Source organism: Vigna angularis, chromosome 1, assembly GCF_016808095.1.
Source record: "Vigna angularis cultivar LongXiaoDou No.4 chromosome 1, ASM1680809v1, whole genome shotgun sequence".
Lineage (NCBI taxonomy): Eukaryota > Viridiplantae > Streptophyta > Magnoliopsida > Fabales > Fabaceae > Vigna > Vigna angularis.
In genome coordinates this window covers 6,843,385-6,861,000 of record NC_068970.1, presented here as the reverse complement: position 1 = coordinate 6,861,000, position 17,616 = coordinate 6,843,385, and the positions used below count along the sequence as shown (strand labels likewise).

The following is a 17,616-nucleotide window of genomic DNA, read 5'->3' as shown; positions in this document are numbered from 1 at the left end:
TCATTCATCAGCTAACGACACGAAGAAGGAGTAGAGGCTATGTTCAGAAAGGAGGATAAGTGAGGAGCATTGATTGTCGACTACAAGCGAGAGCAGAGTGCGAAATCGGTCCATAGAGATCAATCCAAGGAAGAAAGAGGGAGCGGATTAGGAAAAGGATTATCCATTGTTGGGGGCAAACCTTACGGTTCAGCGGAGACCTGAGGGGAGAGGCGCATAGAGTTCAACAACAGAGGAAGGAGCTCCAAGAGGTAAGTAACATCCATTTTTCAATTTACAGTCACTGTTGAAATAATTTGCTTTTCTTGTGTGTGCTATGTTCTGTTTGTGTATGATTTGTTGCTTGAATATTCCAAGCCGCGTATGCATGTATCACGGTCATTTTATTGTCTTCACCATGTTTCGACACCTGCAATGAATAAGCCATCCACTCATTTTTTTCGACTTCAAGAATTTCTTCCTTTCCCTCACCCAATGCAGTGCTAGATTAAGAAGCAAACTTCCCCCTACTTCCTTTAGCCACCATCAACTGCTCGGATTCTCCACTCCTCTTATCATCGTGAACCACACCAAATCGGGGTCACCTGCAATTCTTCCTTCCTCTTTATTCACCTCTTCACCTAGTGCAACATGACCACGGCCCAACCTCAAACCTCCATTCCCCTTCACCCAATCATCATCTTAACACCAGCAACACTTAATTTCTAGGACCCGACATTTCAAACCCAATTCTCGGTCATCCCATCTTTGGTAAACATCGTCCCTCCTACACGCACAACTCTTAAGCTGTTTTGGATTCCCGATTTCGTTCACCAGACTGAATCCCTCTGAAAACGCCACCCCTCGGCTCGTCATGCAAATCTTGCCTTCTCTTTTCACTCTTTTCGCTCTACACAATCCCAATTTGCCAACCATGGCACTTTCTTCTGCAATTGTTCCCTCCAGATTCATACTTTCCCCACCTGCATCCTCTATGGTACCACTATTTTCCTCAACCATCATTTACAAAATCCCAAGTCAAAGCAGACTAGGTTTTCGAACCTCTTTTTCCAATTTCGCAAAGGAGTCACGCGTCAGTGACGGTGGATGGGAACTACAGCTGCACTGGCGCGAGCGGAATCAAACCACGGAGGCACTAGGGCGGTCAGATCTGAAACAACGTTGGTGGCGGTGGAGTCGAGGCGAACGCCAGAGTTGGTCGCGTGTAGCAGTGGCAAATCGAAGCCGCGCGCGGAGAAAGAAGAACTGTCGCGACCATCTTGATCCCGGTAACGAGTGGCGACCATCGAAGAATAGAAGACAGTGGCGCCGCGGTCGGTTGTGGTTCCGATGTCGCCTGAGTTTGCCGTCAACGCCGAGACCGGTAAAGGTCGTCCCCTTTTGCGGTGGCTATGCGGGTGGAGGTGAATGTCTCTGGGTTTCTCTCTTTCAGAGGAGAAGATGGAGTCTTCTACTGACTCAAATGGATGAAGTTAGAAGAACCCCTAATGGGTGGGTTGAATTGGGAATAAACACTTCGGGCCGAGTCCCCTTGGCACTCCCATTTTTCACTCGCACACCCCATGTTTCACTCGCGCCCCCCTTTCCGTTTGGGCCATGGCCCAGTTTACTGTTGGAATTATTTTCCATCCTTGCACCCCTATTCATGTTCGGTTTATTTTCTTGTTTTATTTTTATTTTTTTTTTATTTTTTTTTTTTATTATTATTATTTTGAATGTATCCCTTGTATAATAATCCCGCCCCTTTTGTTTTGTTTATATTTGTTAAACTTGTTTTTGTTTTTACATAAAAATTACAAAAATCATAAAAATTGTAAATAATAAAAAATATATATAAAACGTTAAAAAAACATTTAATGTAATAAATCGGTATGAGTACTTGTGCGATCGTACGCATCAGCCTAGTACTTATTGCCCAAATATAAAATAAATAAAAAGCCGTGTGAGTGCTCGTGCGATCGTACGCATCAGCCTAGTACTCATTACGCAAAACAATAAAAAGAGAAAGCCGTGTGAGTGCTCGTGCGATCGTACGCATCAGCCTAGTACTCATTACGCAAAACAATAAAAAGAGAAAGTCGTGTGAGTGCTCGTGCGATCGTACGCATCAGCCTAGTACTCATTACGCAAAACCATAAAAAGAGAAAGCCGTGTGAGTGCTCGTGCGATCGTACGCATCAGCCTAGTACTCATTACGCAAAACAATAAAAAGAGAAAGCCGTGTGAGTGCTCGTGCGATCGTACGCATCAGCCTAGTACTCATTACGCAAAACAATAAAAAGAGAAAGTCGTGTGAGTGCTCGTGCGATCGTACGCATCAGCCTAGTACTCATTACGCAAAAAATATAAACATTACAACAAAAATACCAAAAACATATAAAAATCCTCAAAAGCCAAAAACATCAACATTTTCAAACTACAAACAATATCGCCTTGCCAGAACTACGTGATCCTTGATTCTCCATCAAAAGTGGAGATACGTAGGAGCAAGGCCAGTCCTTGTCAGGCTCACTCTCCCAAAAATCCAAATTATCCATAACAATTTCTCAAACAATTTTCCAAACAATTTTTCTCAAGCAGTTTTCAAATGAACTACGGAACCCTGATTTCTCATTCTGCATGAGAATACGTAGGAGCAAGGTCAATCCTTGTCGGGCCCCAAAAAGCTAAAAAATATTGTTTGTTTCTTTAGAGTTTTATTTCAAGGGAATGTTAAACACTTTGAAAACCACATCCACATTTGCGCATTTAGTTAAAGGTACTGCCTTAGGGCAGGCGTTGTAGGGTGCTAATACCTTCCCTACACGTAACCGACTCCCGAACCAAGAATCTGGTTCAATTTGACCATGCCTTATCATTTTATGGTTTTTCCGTAGTTTTCCAGAATAAACTATGGTGGCGACTCCAAAATCTCTTTTTGGATCGTCGTCCCGTCGCGATTCCGGTTGCGACACCTAGGACTAGGACCTCCTGCCGTTCCCACACATGACGTACCCCCTCTACGTGAGGACGAGTACTCACGGAACATCAGGATGAACAACCGGCTAAACTTCCCACATTCATTCGTTACAAATCTCAATAACCAAATTCTGAGTCGTTCCTCCTTGGAACGCTCATTTAATCATTCATACTTTCATTTCGTCTCATATATAGTTCATCATAAACCACTTATAACCATACACTTTCATCGCTTTGAATCACATACCCTTTCACTGCTGTACTGCCAACAATGATAATGCATACATACACTCTTGAAGCCATGTAGAATAATCAATTAAACTAGTATACTGGCATGAATAAAACATCAAGTGAACACATAATGAGCAAATCAAAACACACGATCTTGCAAATACCGAAATATTATAAGTTATAAATGAACACTAGTACATCACGAGTACTACAGAGATCATGATTTGGGTGTTGAGGAAACGTCTAGATTTTTGGGAGGAATAAACCTGACAAGGCATTGCCTTGCTCCTACGTATCTCTATTTTCGGTAGAGAATCAAGGCTCACGTAGTTCTGTCTTAGATTCATTAAATGATGATCACAATAATCTATCATATTTCATACATTCTCATACTTTTATCCATATCACCTTCCAGTATATTCCACACATTAGTACATATAATTCAACTCAAAATAAAAATAAACTTAGATAACATACTGAGTAGAATACTATTTACACGAGCCAAACATTAATTGGACGAACACCATTTTCGTACAACTGGACGACCACGATTTTGGACGAACGTCATATTCAGAACGGACGAACGCTATTTGCAGAAATTAACCGAACGCTCACTTTTAAAGGACGAACGCTCAACTACTCGAACGAACGACCTACTATTTGGACGAACGCTTACTATTGGGACGAACGCCAACTAACAACTTGGACGAACGCTCAACGTGGATGGTTTGGACGAACGCTCACTTGCCAACTGAAGAACGGACGCTCATTAACAACTCTTGGACGAACGCGCCACTACGAAGTTTGGACGAACGTGCATAGCGAATGGGACGAACGTCCCCTTTTCACTTCACCAACTTTGAACGAGCGTCCACAAACGAACGCTCTCCAACGACTACCGAACAATTTGGACGAACGTCCAAATTCACCTTGACGAACGTTCAACCATTTTGGACGAACGTACAACGTCTCCGGGAAAGTGCAGAAGTGCCTAAAACTCATTGTTTTTCCAATGGTGACCCGTGTTCATCTAACTGAGTACCTGTGTTGGACTTTCTGTGCACTTTAGCTAATTCACTCGGGTAATCGTTTACAGGGGTGTTGTAAACGATTACCAGACACCACTCTCAGTCACCTCATTCTCATTCCATAAAAACGAACGTTCAACGTCTGGACGAACGTTCTTAGGCATTTGGACGAACGTTCAATGTGGCTCCAAACGGACGGACGCTCAAATTTAGGACGAACGTCCACTTTTCACAGTATGGACGAACGTCCATTTTCTCATTCGCGAACGCTCGCTCAGTAACATGAACGAACGTTCAATTCGTCCAAAAATGACGAACGTTCAACTTTTAGAATTTAAGGTCGAACGCTTTGTCCAGCCATTTGGATGAACGTCCAAATTGGCTCGGACGAACGCACTCCGCTGCATCTCGCGCTCGGGCACGAGATGCTGGGCGCGGCATTTCCAGAGCCACTCGCGCCTGGGCGCGACAGTGGGGCGCCCGGGCGTAACGTGATGCAGAATTCTGCAGAATACAGAATTCTGCAGAATTGAGATCAGAACCTCTCTGACCATTTTCAACCCCTTTTTATTATTTTCTAACACCCTATATTCATGTTTCATACTAGATTGAATTTACCTAATTGATTATAACCGTTCATTATTCAATTCTTAAGGGATTCTTACTCAAATTCAACCATACACACAACCACAATCCAGAAAATCCAACTCATGCAACCACTATCAACATCCACAGTCACAAATTTCCAGCATACAGTTCATACAAAGATCAACACATGTATTGTCCGTACAACTCATAGAAAAGATCCAGCTCCCCTTACCTCTTGAAGACTTCCTTGTAAAATCTTAAATCAATCTCAGCACTGTGTTCCTCCTTCCATCCTCTCTGCTTGCTCATTCCATCATGCCCTCCACAAGTGTTGTTGCAGACCGTGACAACATTCCAGCTGAACTATGAAGTGTTGTTCTTCATTACTGTGCAAACCTCTTCCTTCTTCACGGTGGTGGATGATGCTTAGCTAGAACCCACCTTCAAAACCGGCACTTCTTTATTCACCATGCAGCTGTTCCTTCTCCATCAAGTTCAAGCAAACAAAAGTGAAAGTGCAGCCGGATTAGACCGTGTGAGTGCTCTGCACGTTTTCTCTGGAAAAATTCTCTATGTTATACTTCTTCACTTTCTTCAATCCATTCTCTGTAGTTAGGCTTTCCCGTGAACAAACAATGGCCAAGGTGGTATGTCCCTCGTGACTTTCAAGTGTGGCCCCTTCCATTATTTCAAATAGTGTGGCAGATGCTTACCAAATTGAGTTGGCCAAGTTTTTCTTCCAGCATGTATCTCTTCGAAATTTGATAAAAGCAAAAACTAGCAATTGTAAAGAATTCATATGCTTTCCCGTAAGCCATTTTCCTTTCCTTGTTAATTGTTGAATGGCAACCACGTAGTGTGACACCAAGCACCCCCAATTATTGCATTCAATAATGCAAATGGTGGGTGACCACCATGTCCCCACTACTCTTAAAACCATGGTCCTTACATTCTCCCCAACAACAAAAATTTTCGTCCTCGAAAATTTAGTTTTCTAAAACCAGTTGAGATACAGCTCTCTCATCTTGTCCTCAAATTCTTGGGTAGAGTTGCCATCCCACAACTCATATAACAAACTTATCCGGGCAGTTCCCACCGCTCAAAGAGCTTATCAGAGCAACTCCCACCACTCAAAAGTTTATCAGGGCAACTCCCACCACTCATCTAGTGAGCTTATCAGGGCAGTTCCCACCACTACTCTAGTGAGCTTATCAGGGCAGTTCCCACTGCTCAAAGAGCTTATCAGGGCAACTCCCACCACTCAAAAGTTTATCAGGGCAACTCCCACCACTCATCTAGTGAGCTTATCAGGGCAGTTCCCACCACTACTCTAGTGAGCTTATCAGGGCAGTTCCCACTGCTCAAAGAGCTTATTAGGGCAACTCCCACCACTCAAAAGTTTATCAGGGCAACTCCCACCACTCATCTAGTGAGCTTATCAGGGCAGTTCCCACCGCTCAGCCAAGGTGACAATTCTGGGTCAACATACATATCACATATCTCACACCAAAATCATATCATATTTACACGCACTCATATAGTAAGAGATCTTCTCGAATTGAACGCTACAGGATTAAAGCATTAACTCGATGACAAAAACAGTTAAACAGTGTTTAGGCTGAAACACGAGCAAAAGACCAAAACACAACACATCTAGGTTAAGACAGGGAGAATTAAACTCATAATGATAACAAATTTTTATAACCGTAGTCATGGTGTACAATCAGAGCAAGTGCTCAAGCCTGTCTGCATACTCAGTCACGACATATTTCCCGGTATTAACTGAAGGAATTCAATCTCCATGTCATACCTTACACTGTACGGAAGTACTCAGCATCTCATTAGAGTCAGATGGATCAACTCCCTAAGACGAAGGAGGAGAAGAAGTAGTTACCATCTTCTGTTCATACAGAAAGAAATACCATTAACCTGACACAAACCAATACAACTTCCAACCCGAGACCAAAGTACACAATCACAAACGAAACGCACCCACAACCTACAGGTTTCTAAGGAAGAACTGCTCTGATACCATTAATGTAACATCCCAGTTATATAATAATCAATATTATATAATAAGGACGTTAACATTCAAATATAGAGAACAGTCGGAGTATGACGTGTAATTAAATGTAATAAATTACAGTCATCTAAATAAAAGAAACTGAAAATTCAAACTTGAACATTTGAAAGGATTGAACACTACAAGTGTTCAATCAATAAATTCTAAGAAGACTATCCTGCGAAATCAGTAACCTCTAGCTCTTGCTCCAAGGGAAACTCCGCGACAACATCTGCTCCCATCCAAGTGGATGATCATCGCCAAAGAAACATACCCAAACAGCACATAACAAAAACAATGCAAGGGTGAGCTAGATATAAAAACATGTTATACAGATAGAACAGTTAAATTCAATGTTATCATACTTAGATTCGTATAAAAGAACAATTAGAGCATATTCATTAAACCATCATTCCATCCACTCATACAACATGCAAAAGTCATCCAAACATGGTAAATTGACATCTACAGACTTGTTACTTTATAGACCGACTAGTTAATTCATAGACAGACTCGTCCGGACTAGAATGAATTCTGTGTAGCTTCGATGTTCGTGCACCCGGGTGATGTAGTAACTGGAACTCTCATCAGCTGCCACCCGAGGTTAGTCCTATCTGTCCAGATACCCTAGGACTAGGACCTCCTGCCGTTCCCACACATGACGTACCCCCTCTACGTGAGGACGAGTACTCACGGAACATCAGGATGAACAACCGGCTAAACTTCCCACATTCATTCGTTACAAATCTCAATAACCAAATTCTGAGTCGTTCCTCCTTGGAACGCTCATTTAATCATTCATACTTTCATTTCGTCTCATATATAGTTCATCATAAACCACTTATAACCATACACTTTCATCGCTTTGAATCACATACCCTTTCACTGCTGTACTGCCAACAATGATAATGCATACATACACTCTTGAAGCCATGTAGAATAATCAATTAAACTAGTATACTGGCATGAATAAAACATCAAGTGAACACATAATGAGCAAATCAAAACACACGATCTTGCAAATACCGAAATATTATAAGTTATAAATGAACACTAGTACATCACGAGTACTACAGAGATCATGATTTGGGTGTTGAGGAAACGTCTAGATTTTTGGGAGGAATAAACCTGACAAGGCATTGCCTTGCTCCTACGTATCTCTATTTTCGGTAGAGAATCAAGGCTCACGTAGTTCTGTCTTAGATTCATTAAATGATGATCACAATAATCTATCATATTTCATACATTCTCATACTTTTATCCATATCACCTTCCAGTATATTCCACACATTAGTACATATAATTCAACTCAAAATAAAAATAAACTTAGATAACATACTGAGTAGAATACTATTTACACGAGCCAAACATTAATTGGACGAACACCATTTTCGTACAACTGGACGACCACGATTTTGGACGAACGTCATATTCAGAACGGACGAACGCTATTTGCAGAAATTAACCGAACGCTCACTTTTAAAGGACGAACGCTCAACTACTCGAACGAACGACCTACTATTTGGACGAACGCTTACTATTGGGACGAACGCCAACTAACAACTTGGACGAACGCTCAACGTGGATGGTTTGGACGAACGCTCACTTGCCAACTGAAGAACGGACGCTCATTAACAACTCTTGGACGAACGCGCCACTACGAAGTTTGGACGAACGTGCATAGCGAATGGGACGAACGTCCCCTTTTCACTTCACCAACTTTGAACGAGCGTCCACAAACGAACGCTCTCCAACGACTACCGAACAATTTGGACGAACGTCCAAATTCACCTTGACGAACGTTCAACCATTTTGGACGAACGTACAACGTCTCCGGGAAAGTGCAGAAGTGCCTAAAACTCATTGTTTTTCCAATGGTGACCCGTGTTCATCTAACTGAGTACCTGTGTTGGACTTTCTGTGCACTTTAGCTAATTCACTCGGGTAATCGTTTACAGGGGTGTTGTAAACGATTACCAGACACCACTCTCAGTCACCTCATTCTCATTCCATAAAAACGAACGTTCAACGTCTGGACGAACGTTCTTAGGCATTTGGACGAACGTTCAATGTGGCTCCAAACGGACGGACGCTCAAATTTAGGACGAACGTCCACTTTTCACAGTATGGACGAACGTCCATTTTCTCATTCGCGAACGCTCGCTCAGTAACATGAACGAACGTTCAATTCGTCCAAAAATGACGAACGTTCAACTTTTAGAATTTAAGGTCGAACGCTTTGTCCAGCCATTTGGATGAACGTCCAAATTGGCTCGGACGAACGCACTCCGCTGCATCTCGCGCTCGGGCACGAGATGCTGGGCGCGGCATTTCCAGAGCCACTCGCGCCTGGGCGCGACAGTGGGGCGCCCGGGCGTAACGTGATGCAGAATTCTGCAGAATACAGAATTCTGCAGAATTGAGATCAGAACCTCTCTGACCATTTTCAACCCCTTTTTATTATTTTCTAACACCCTATATTCATGTTTCATACTAGATTGAATTTACCTAATTGATTATAACCGTTCATTATTCAATTCTTAAGGGATTCTTACTCAAATTCAACCATACACACAACCACAATCCAGAAAATCCAACTCATGCAACCACTATCAACATCCACAGTCACAAATTTCCAGCATACAGTTCATACAAAGATCAACACATGTATTGTCCGTACAACTCATAGAAAAGATCCAGCTCCCCTTACCTCTTGAAGACTTCCTTGTAAAATCTTAAATCAATCTCAGCACTGTGTTCCTCCTTCCATCCTCTCTGCTTGCTCATTCCATCATGCCCTCCACAAGTGTTGTTGCAGACCGTGACAACATTCCAGCTGAACTATGAAGTGTTGTTCTTCATTACTGTGCAAACCTCTTCCTTCTTCACGGTGGTGGATGATGCTTAGCTAGAACCCACCTTCAAAACCGGCACTTCTTTATTCACCATGCAGCTGTTCCTTCTCCATCAAGTTCAAGCAAACAAAAGTGAAAGTGCAGCCGGATTAGACCGTGTGAGTGCTCTGCACGTTTTCTCTGGAAAAATTCTCTATGTTATACTTCTTCACTTTCTTCAATCCATTCTCTGTAGTTAGGCTTTCCCGTGAACAAACAATGGCCAAGGTGGTATGTCCCTCGTGACTTTCAAGTGTGGCCCCTTCCATTATTTCAAATAGTGTGGCAGATGCTTACCAAATTGAGTTGGCCAAGTTTTTCTTCCAGCATGTATCTCTTCGAAATTTGATAAAAGCAAAAACTAGCAATTGTAAAGAATTCATATGCTTTCCCGTAAGCCATTTTCCTTTCCTTGTTAATTGTTGAATGGCAACCACGTAGTGTGACACCAAGCACCCCCAATTATTGCATTCAATAATGCAAATGGTGGGTGACCACCATGTCCCCACTACTCTTAAAACCATGGTCCTTACACAGCTCGCGCTGGGCGCCCCTCAGCAGGGGGGGCTTGGGCGCCATATCAGTTTTCTGCATAATGCAGATTTCTGCGAAATTGGCCACTCACCATGTGATTTTTGGTTCTAGACCTTCATTCATTGCACTCACACACCAAACAAGCTAAAACTAACCTAATACACTTATACAAACCATAAAAACAACATCAAAACTCAAAAATCACAACAATGCAAAACTACACAAACATACAAAACATAAGTTACTAATGCAAATAACATAAAAATCACACAAACACAAGTAAAAAGGGTAATGAAAATGGGTTGCCTCCCAAAAGCGCTTGTTTAACGTCATTAGCTTGACGGATTACTCATTGAAGTGCAAATGTTGATGTTGGTGTGCTCCTTCCACCAACTCTTCTTGAATCACATTCTAGCCACCAAATCAACTCTCATAGCTTGAATTCTTCATTTTTGCCCTTCCACTACCTTGACATCTTTAAATACTCAATCCTCTTGATCAAATTTTTCTTGCTAGGCATGAGTTCTTTGTCTCTCATCCAAGGGTGGTGGTGACTAGTCTTTCTCTTTTCCTTCTCCCTTTCTTCTTCATCTTTCACTTAGCACTTGGAGCATCTTCAATGAAGGGAGAATTTTGGGCAGCTTGTAGTGCTCAAGCTAGTTGTCTCCTTGTGTCCTATAATTTCTTCAATCTCAGGGTCTTCATGATGCTTTTGAGGCTGCAGTCCTCCTTGTGTGAACATCCCCTGCATACACTTAGACACAACTAGGCTAAAGCCACAAATTAGCCCAAGTAAAACTGAAAATCTATTTACAACAAAAGAGTTAGTTGTATATACAAAATCAAGTCTACAAAAGTTAGAAACCTCACAAAAGTCTAGTATTGACACGAGTCCCCGGCAGCGGCGCCAAAAACTTGTTAGTCTAAAAACTTGTTGGGCTCGATTTCGGCAAGTGCACCGAATCGTTCAAGTAATAAACCGGTAAGACCGGGTATCGTGTTCCCAAGAGACTCGTAATACTAGAGAATTGTGCGATTAACAACTCATATAGACTTAATAACATAACATCAATTTACAAAACAAGTGCAAAAAGATAAATTCATACATAATTACAAGGTTGGACTTTGGTATTGAAGGCACTTGGAAATGGAAAAGACTAGAAATGGTATGAAATGACATTGCTAAGGTTAGTTTTCACCAATGCACTCTTGTGTATAACCAATTTCATCTCCTCTCTATCAATTTACTAAAGTCAATCCACTAAAACACTCTAGCCCTAATCCCTTAGGTGAAAGAGCCTAGGTTTTCCTTATCAAACCCCAATCCCTTGGCAATCTAACAAGCAAAACCCGCATTAAAGAGCTGGGATCTAAGACAACATGTGAATCATCTTCCATCCCTAGAATCAATGACCCACAAGGACTCCTATTTCAGTTCCGAGTTTCATCTTACGTCCCCATAATCCATAAAACCCCAAAATCAAGTCATGAACGTCCCCCATTACATGCAAGCTTTAAGATTGGAAACAAGAATACTAGCAATTGATAGAAAAGGCATATATAAATTCAAATCATTCAAAAATTACACAAGAATTCAATGGCTACAACTAATCCCAACAAGATGGGTTTGGCTCTCCATTTCCATGGAGAGCCTTTAAGCTTACAAAATGGCCACGAAAGAAGATGAAGAACCTAAGAGGAAGAAGGGAGTGTTCCCACGAACCCTAGAAGCCCTCCAAGCTCTCCTCTCAGTGAATCGCGCCTCCAAATAACCAAAGACTCAAACCCCTTCACGTTTCTGGGTTAAATAAGCTGGATTTGACACATCAGCAAAAGTCGCGCCCGGGCGCGAGGCTCTCGCAAAAAGTCGAAAACTCGCGAAAAGTCGCGCCCGACGCCCTCGCTGTTTCGCGCCCGGGCGCGAGCCTCTCGCAAAAAGTCGCGCTCGGCGCGGACCATCTGGATAAATTGAAATCTGACGAGCGTCCTCTTCTCTGGCCTGGACGAACGTCCTAAATCTTGGACGAGCGTTCTGGACGAGCGTCCTCTTAACTCCTGGACGAGCGTCCACTATCTTGCAGGACGAGCGTCCTCTCTGCTAGCGGGACGAACGTCCACTTCTGCTAGCTGGACGAACGTCCAATTCTGCTCTTCGCTGGACGAGCGTCCTGCCTGGCTGGACGAGCGTCCTGCCTGGCTGGACGAGCGTCCATTTCTGCCTTCTGGACGAGCGTCCGCTCGTGCTTCCACTTTGGACAAGCGTCCGCTCTTCTGCCTTCTGGACGAGCGTCCGCTCTCCTGGGACGAGCGTTCTTGCGCTGCTGATGGCGTTTCTTCGTGCTAATTTTTTGGTCCAGTTCTATACATTGTTGGAGACTCTTCCAAGCTCATTTTTAGCTACAAAATAAGGGGTTATTGATGAAAGTACATCAAAGTAGCCAAAAACACAATTATATAGAAAACAAGACAAAAGAAGAGGATTTAACAAGTTATAAGTTAGATAGGGGTTGATTTTGCTACTAAAATGATGCTTAAAATATGGTAAATTTTAGCATTATCAGACATCAAAGAATTATGGTACAGTTTAGGAGGTCAGTTTGTGGACCCAGATAGGTTAGAATTATTAACTGATGATAGGGGTGTCATGCATATGTTGAACATTGCTAGGTTAAATGATGAAGTTCATCTGTATGTGGTTCATAATATGATGGAACCGGAAATAATAGAAATGATTGATTGGGTTGGTGGTCATCTTGATGATGAAGGTGATGTTGCAACACAAGTGGAGGAGGCTGAGGTTGTTGGTGATGGTGAACTTGGAACAGAAATGGTGGAGGGTGAGGAGGATGACCATGAGGGTGATGGTGAGGTCCATACTGAAGTTGGAACAGAAATGGTTGAGGGTGAGGGTGATGCCTATGAGGGTGATGGTGAGGATCATACTGAAGTTGGAACAGAAATGGTTGAGGGTGAGGGTAACGCTCACGAGGGTGATGGTGAGGATCATACTAAAGTTCCTATTACTCACGAAACAACTATGCCTTTATCTGATGAATGATGTGATGAATGATCTAATGTACTGAACTTATTTATATTTTGTAGCAAATGTTTGCTCTATCATTTTGAAGACACTCTGTTATGATGTATTTTGGATATGTAAAACAATGTTGTTATCATTTTGAACACGTTCTGTTATGATGTAAGACAATGTTTGTGGTTATGAGAAAGTGATTATTGCCCAATTTCGTTATCAGTCATCATCTTTATTGGTCATTGCTTTATGATGTTTTTTATTATTCCACTTAGTTATGATTTTGCTTTATGATTATTCCACTTAAAGTAACAATATAATTAAAAGAAATTAAATCACACACATTATCACTGTAATCACTCACCTTCATTAACAAAACACACATTACATAAAAGCCAAGTTTCAACTCTGATCACAGATTACACAGCATCAACCAAGTTTCAGCAACATTGCTAATACAATTACATTCAAAACAAATATGGCAAAGATCATCCCCACTAACAATTTCAACCACTTTTCCAACTTAACTAAACTTTTCTCTATAAAACCCAGTCTGATCTTTTCACCATATCTTTCTTCCATCTGCAGCACATTGTCTTCCATGCTCATCACACTCACTTCTTCATTTCTTGCACTACCAGTCCTTTCTTCTACATTCAGCCCATTTTTCCTTCATTTCCTTCTTCAATGCACTACTCAAAGAAGTTGCAACCAACCAATTATCCACTCTCACCCTGTTCAACAAGAACACACACTCCTTCGTGAAAACCCAAACAAATAGACAGAGATTTATGGTTATATCAAACTGACCTTGAAGTTAAGGCAACCCCATAACTTTTTCCCCTTGTTTTTAGGGGTTCTCACAATACGGAACACTGCATTCTAACCGTAGAAGCATGTTGGTTTTGCACCCAACCTCCTAACACTGCCACTACTGTGTTGCATGGCCGAACCCAAACATTTGCAAGAGGAAGATGAACGAGACATCCTTATCACCACCTCAACACCACAGTGCTTGCCCAAGACGTAAGATAGCAGGTGTGCTTGGCGAAGACGAAAGACGAACCTCCTCTTCTTCCCCAAGACGAAAATATACTTTGGATGAGAGGGGATGCCCTTAAATGTTAGGGCTTGGTAGGCCACCTGGATAAAACACAAGACACATTCAATTTTAGTGCACAATGCCACGTTGATAAAAGAAAAAATACAGCTCATATCAATTTAACGCCGTCTGAAACCAGTTAACTTACAAAAAATATGACCCAATTGAGACAGATGAAAAAACAATGACCGAACTGAGATTTCCATACAAAATTGAGGACCAAGGGAGGGTTTAAACCAAATATAATTACTAAACTATGTGAAATTACAAATCATAAAACATGTATAAAAAAATAAACTCTCTAAAATTATATAGGATATTATGTAAAAATATGTAGAGTTGACTCACTAAAAATACAAATTCAGTTGTTAATCTATTGATGTAATTAATATTGTTAAACTTGTCTAATTAATGTATTGACAAACTTATTTAATTTTTGTTGTTAGACTCGTCTAATTAATATATAGACACACCATTTTAATGCGTATGATTAGACTCGTCTAATAAACATATGAACAAACTTGTGTAATCTATATTGCAATACTTATTTAATAACAAAATAGATAAAATCGTCTAAATTAATAGATTTAGCTAATATGTATATAAATTAACATATTTTACGTATATTGTTCAACAAATTTTAGTTTTTTATTAAATAATATTAACTTAACTTTTACATGAAAAATATTCAGCGAGAATCTTTATATTTTAAATTAAATTAAAAAGTAAATATAATTTTTTAACACAAAAATTATTATGTTACAATATATTTTATATTATAATTTAAACAATTTGTATTATTAATAGATATATATTATTTTATAAATACTACTATTTTAAGAAATAAAAATAAATTATAGTTTTTTAAATTTTATTTTATTAAATAATCAAGAAATTAGAAATTAGAGAAGTGATAGAATTAAAAATAATAAAAGTTATAAAAAAAATAAAGCTGAGAATGAAAAAATATAATTAAAATAAAGTTTAGAATGAAAAGAATAATATAAAAAGATCAGTTTAAAAATAAAATAAAAAGATAAAATAGTAAAATAAATTCTATACGAATAAAATAATTATAAATTAAAAAATTAAAAAGATAAAGAATAAAAAATAAAATAACTTCTAGCCAAATAAATATTAATAAAAAAATTAAAAATATAGAATGAAAAATTGTTTTTAAAATTTTTTTATCAATAAAATAAAGTAAGTAATAAAACAAGTTTCTTAGTATTTTTTTTCTTATATTATAGAAGAATACTTTTTTTATGTACACGTTTTACTATTAATTTTACTTTTATCAAGATAAAATTATTTTTTAATTTAAATTTTGTAATTATTCTTAAGAAAGATTTGTATTTTAATAATAACTTTTATTTTTTATTATAGTAAGAATGCAGATACATGTATTTTTGCTAATAATGATTAAAAAAATAATATAAAGGTGTGAAAAAATAAGTTTGGCTTTATTTTGTCCCCTTTAAAACCCTCACTCACAAAAGGAAATTGCAATTATTCAGATTTTAGGGTTTAAGAGTGTGTCTCTCAGGTCTCCTGCCATCTTCCTAGTACATCGTTCCTCCCTTCTCGTAATCATGGCGAGCACAAAAGTTCAGAGGGTTATGACTCAGCCCATTGTAAGATTCACATAAACTACTTACAATTTCATATTACTGTAAGTTTAACTGTAACCTAATCTGATTCGTTTCCTTGATTTTGTCAGAACTTGATTTTCAGGTTTCTTCAGAGCGTAAGTCTTCTCCCACTTTCATCCTGGTTGATAATTTCTTATGGGGTTTCCTTAATTTCTATGTAATTTGGTTCTCTTTGTAATACATGCAGAAAGCACGCATTCAGATTTGGCTTTTTGAGCAAAAAGACTTGAGGATTGAAGGACGAATCATCGTGAGTCTAATTTTTTATGTTTGTTTATCTCACGCTTCTCTTCAAATTTCTATTTTGAGGACTTTAAAATGTTCGTTGAGGAGATGCAAAATCGTCATCCCGAGGGAGGACTGCGTTTTTTTAAGATTTTTTTGTGAGCACTGTGAAGACGTGTATTTGACATTAGCAGAACTTAGTTTAATGGCGGTTTTCTATCGTTCCTTTTAAAAAATTCATTAGAAAAAGTTCTATGGATACACTTCAAATTATCCAACAGTATATACTTTCGTATTGTAAAAAAAGTGTGGATTTTCGTGCGTTCTGCGATATGAGCTAATATCTTAAACATTGTGATTTATTTTCCTCAGGAATTTTTGTGAACCTTTTCAGTTCTTTGGGAATGGGATTATATGGAAATGAGTGTTGGTAGTTGTATATAACATACCCTTGTTAAAAAAAATTGATTGGCTGACTTGTTACTTTAAGGATAATACGATTTTGTTGTTTTTCAAACAGGGTTTTGATGAATACATGAATTTGGTTCTTGATGATGCTGAGGAAGTGAACATCAAGAAGAAGAGCAAGAAGACATTAGGTATGTTAAAGTTTCTCAAATTTCGCTCTTCTTGTCTTTGCGACTTATGCATTTTCTAAAGAACTTTACTTTTTTTCTTAGGGAGGATCCTTCTTAAAGGAGACAACATAACTTTAATGATGAGCACGTAAGTAGAAATAAACTGCACTTTTATATTTCTCATGATTAACAATGGAGTGAAATCAAATTTGTAGTCTGATCTTTCTCATAATTTTATTTAAAGTTAAGTTAAATTATTCTCTTACAATTTTATCTTCTAATTCCAGGGGGAAATGATGTACACTCTGGGACATTTGTAAACTATATTCATATCAAACAACGCAGAACTATTTTTCTCTTTGGTTTGTATTCATCTATCAAACTCCCAAACTGGAAGATGTTGATTTTGTGATTGTGGAAGTATAGCACTAATATCACAACCTTTCCCTCATTTTGATGACTTTCTCATTTTGTTACGTTTATAATATATCTTATTCAATCCCTTATACAAGCATGTTAGATTGATTTCTTTGGGATGTCTTTTCAATGTATTTTCTAAGGTTTTACGGTAGGTAAATGTCTTTATGCTGGATATAATAGTTCATTTTGATAGCTTACACTTAAATCTATTTGGATTGCTTCCAAATATTGTGTCAGTTACAATAAGATCATCTCAAGTATGAAATTGTTCCAGTAGTATTTTTGGCAAGGAAGTTGCACAATTAATATGTTG

At 39.2% G+C, this 17,616-nt stretch overlaps 1 protein-coding gene across 1 annotated transcript; it reads left to right on the top strand.

Moving 5' to 3' along the window:
- The first annotated feature begins 232 nt into the window (after nucleotides 1-232).
- On the top strand, nucleotides 233-17,334 carry LOC108322149 (uncharacterized). The gene is made up of 7 exons (XM_052868619.1): nucleotides 233-251; nucleotides 15,946-16,062; nucleotides 16,149-16,175; nucleotides 16,268-16,330; nucleotides 16,826-16,904; nucleotides 16,986-17,031; nucleotides 17,171-17,334. The coding sequence occupies exons 2-7, from the start codon at nucleotides 16,021-16,023 to the stop codon at nucleotides 17,178-17,180; spliced, it is 267 nt and encodes an 88-aa protein (XP_052724579.1). The 5' UTR covers nucleotides 233-251; nucleotides 15,946-16,020; the 3' UTR covers nucleotides 17,181-17,334.
- Nucleotides 17,335-17,616: the final 282 nt, after the last annotated feature.

Bases quoted from the DNA above. Each gene is read 5' to 3' on its own strand.
- LOC108322149 (XM_052868619.1), top strand. From the start codon at position 16,021: ATGGCGAGCACAAAAGTTCAGAGGGTTATGACTCAGCCCATT. The intron at 16,063-16,148 runs GTAAGATTCACA...TGATTTTGTCAG, and splicing joins GGGTTATGACTCAGCCCATT to AACTTGATTTTCAGGTTTCT. The intron at 16,905-16,985 runs GTATGTTAAAGT...TTTTTTTCTTAG, and splicing joins GAAGAGCAAGAAGACATTAG to GGAGGATCCTTCTTAAAGGA.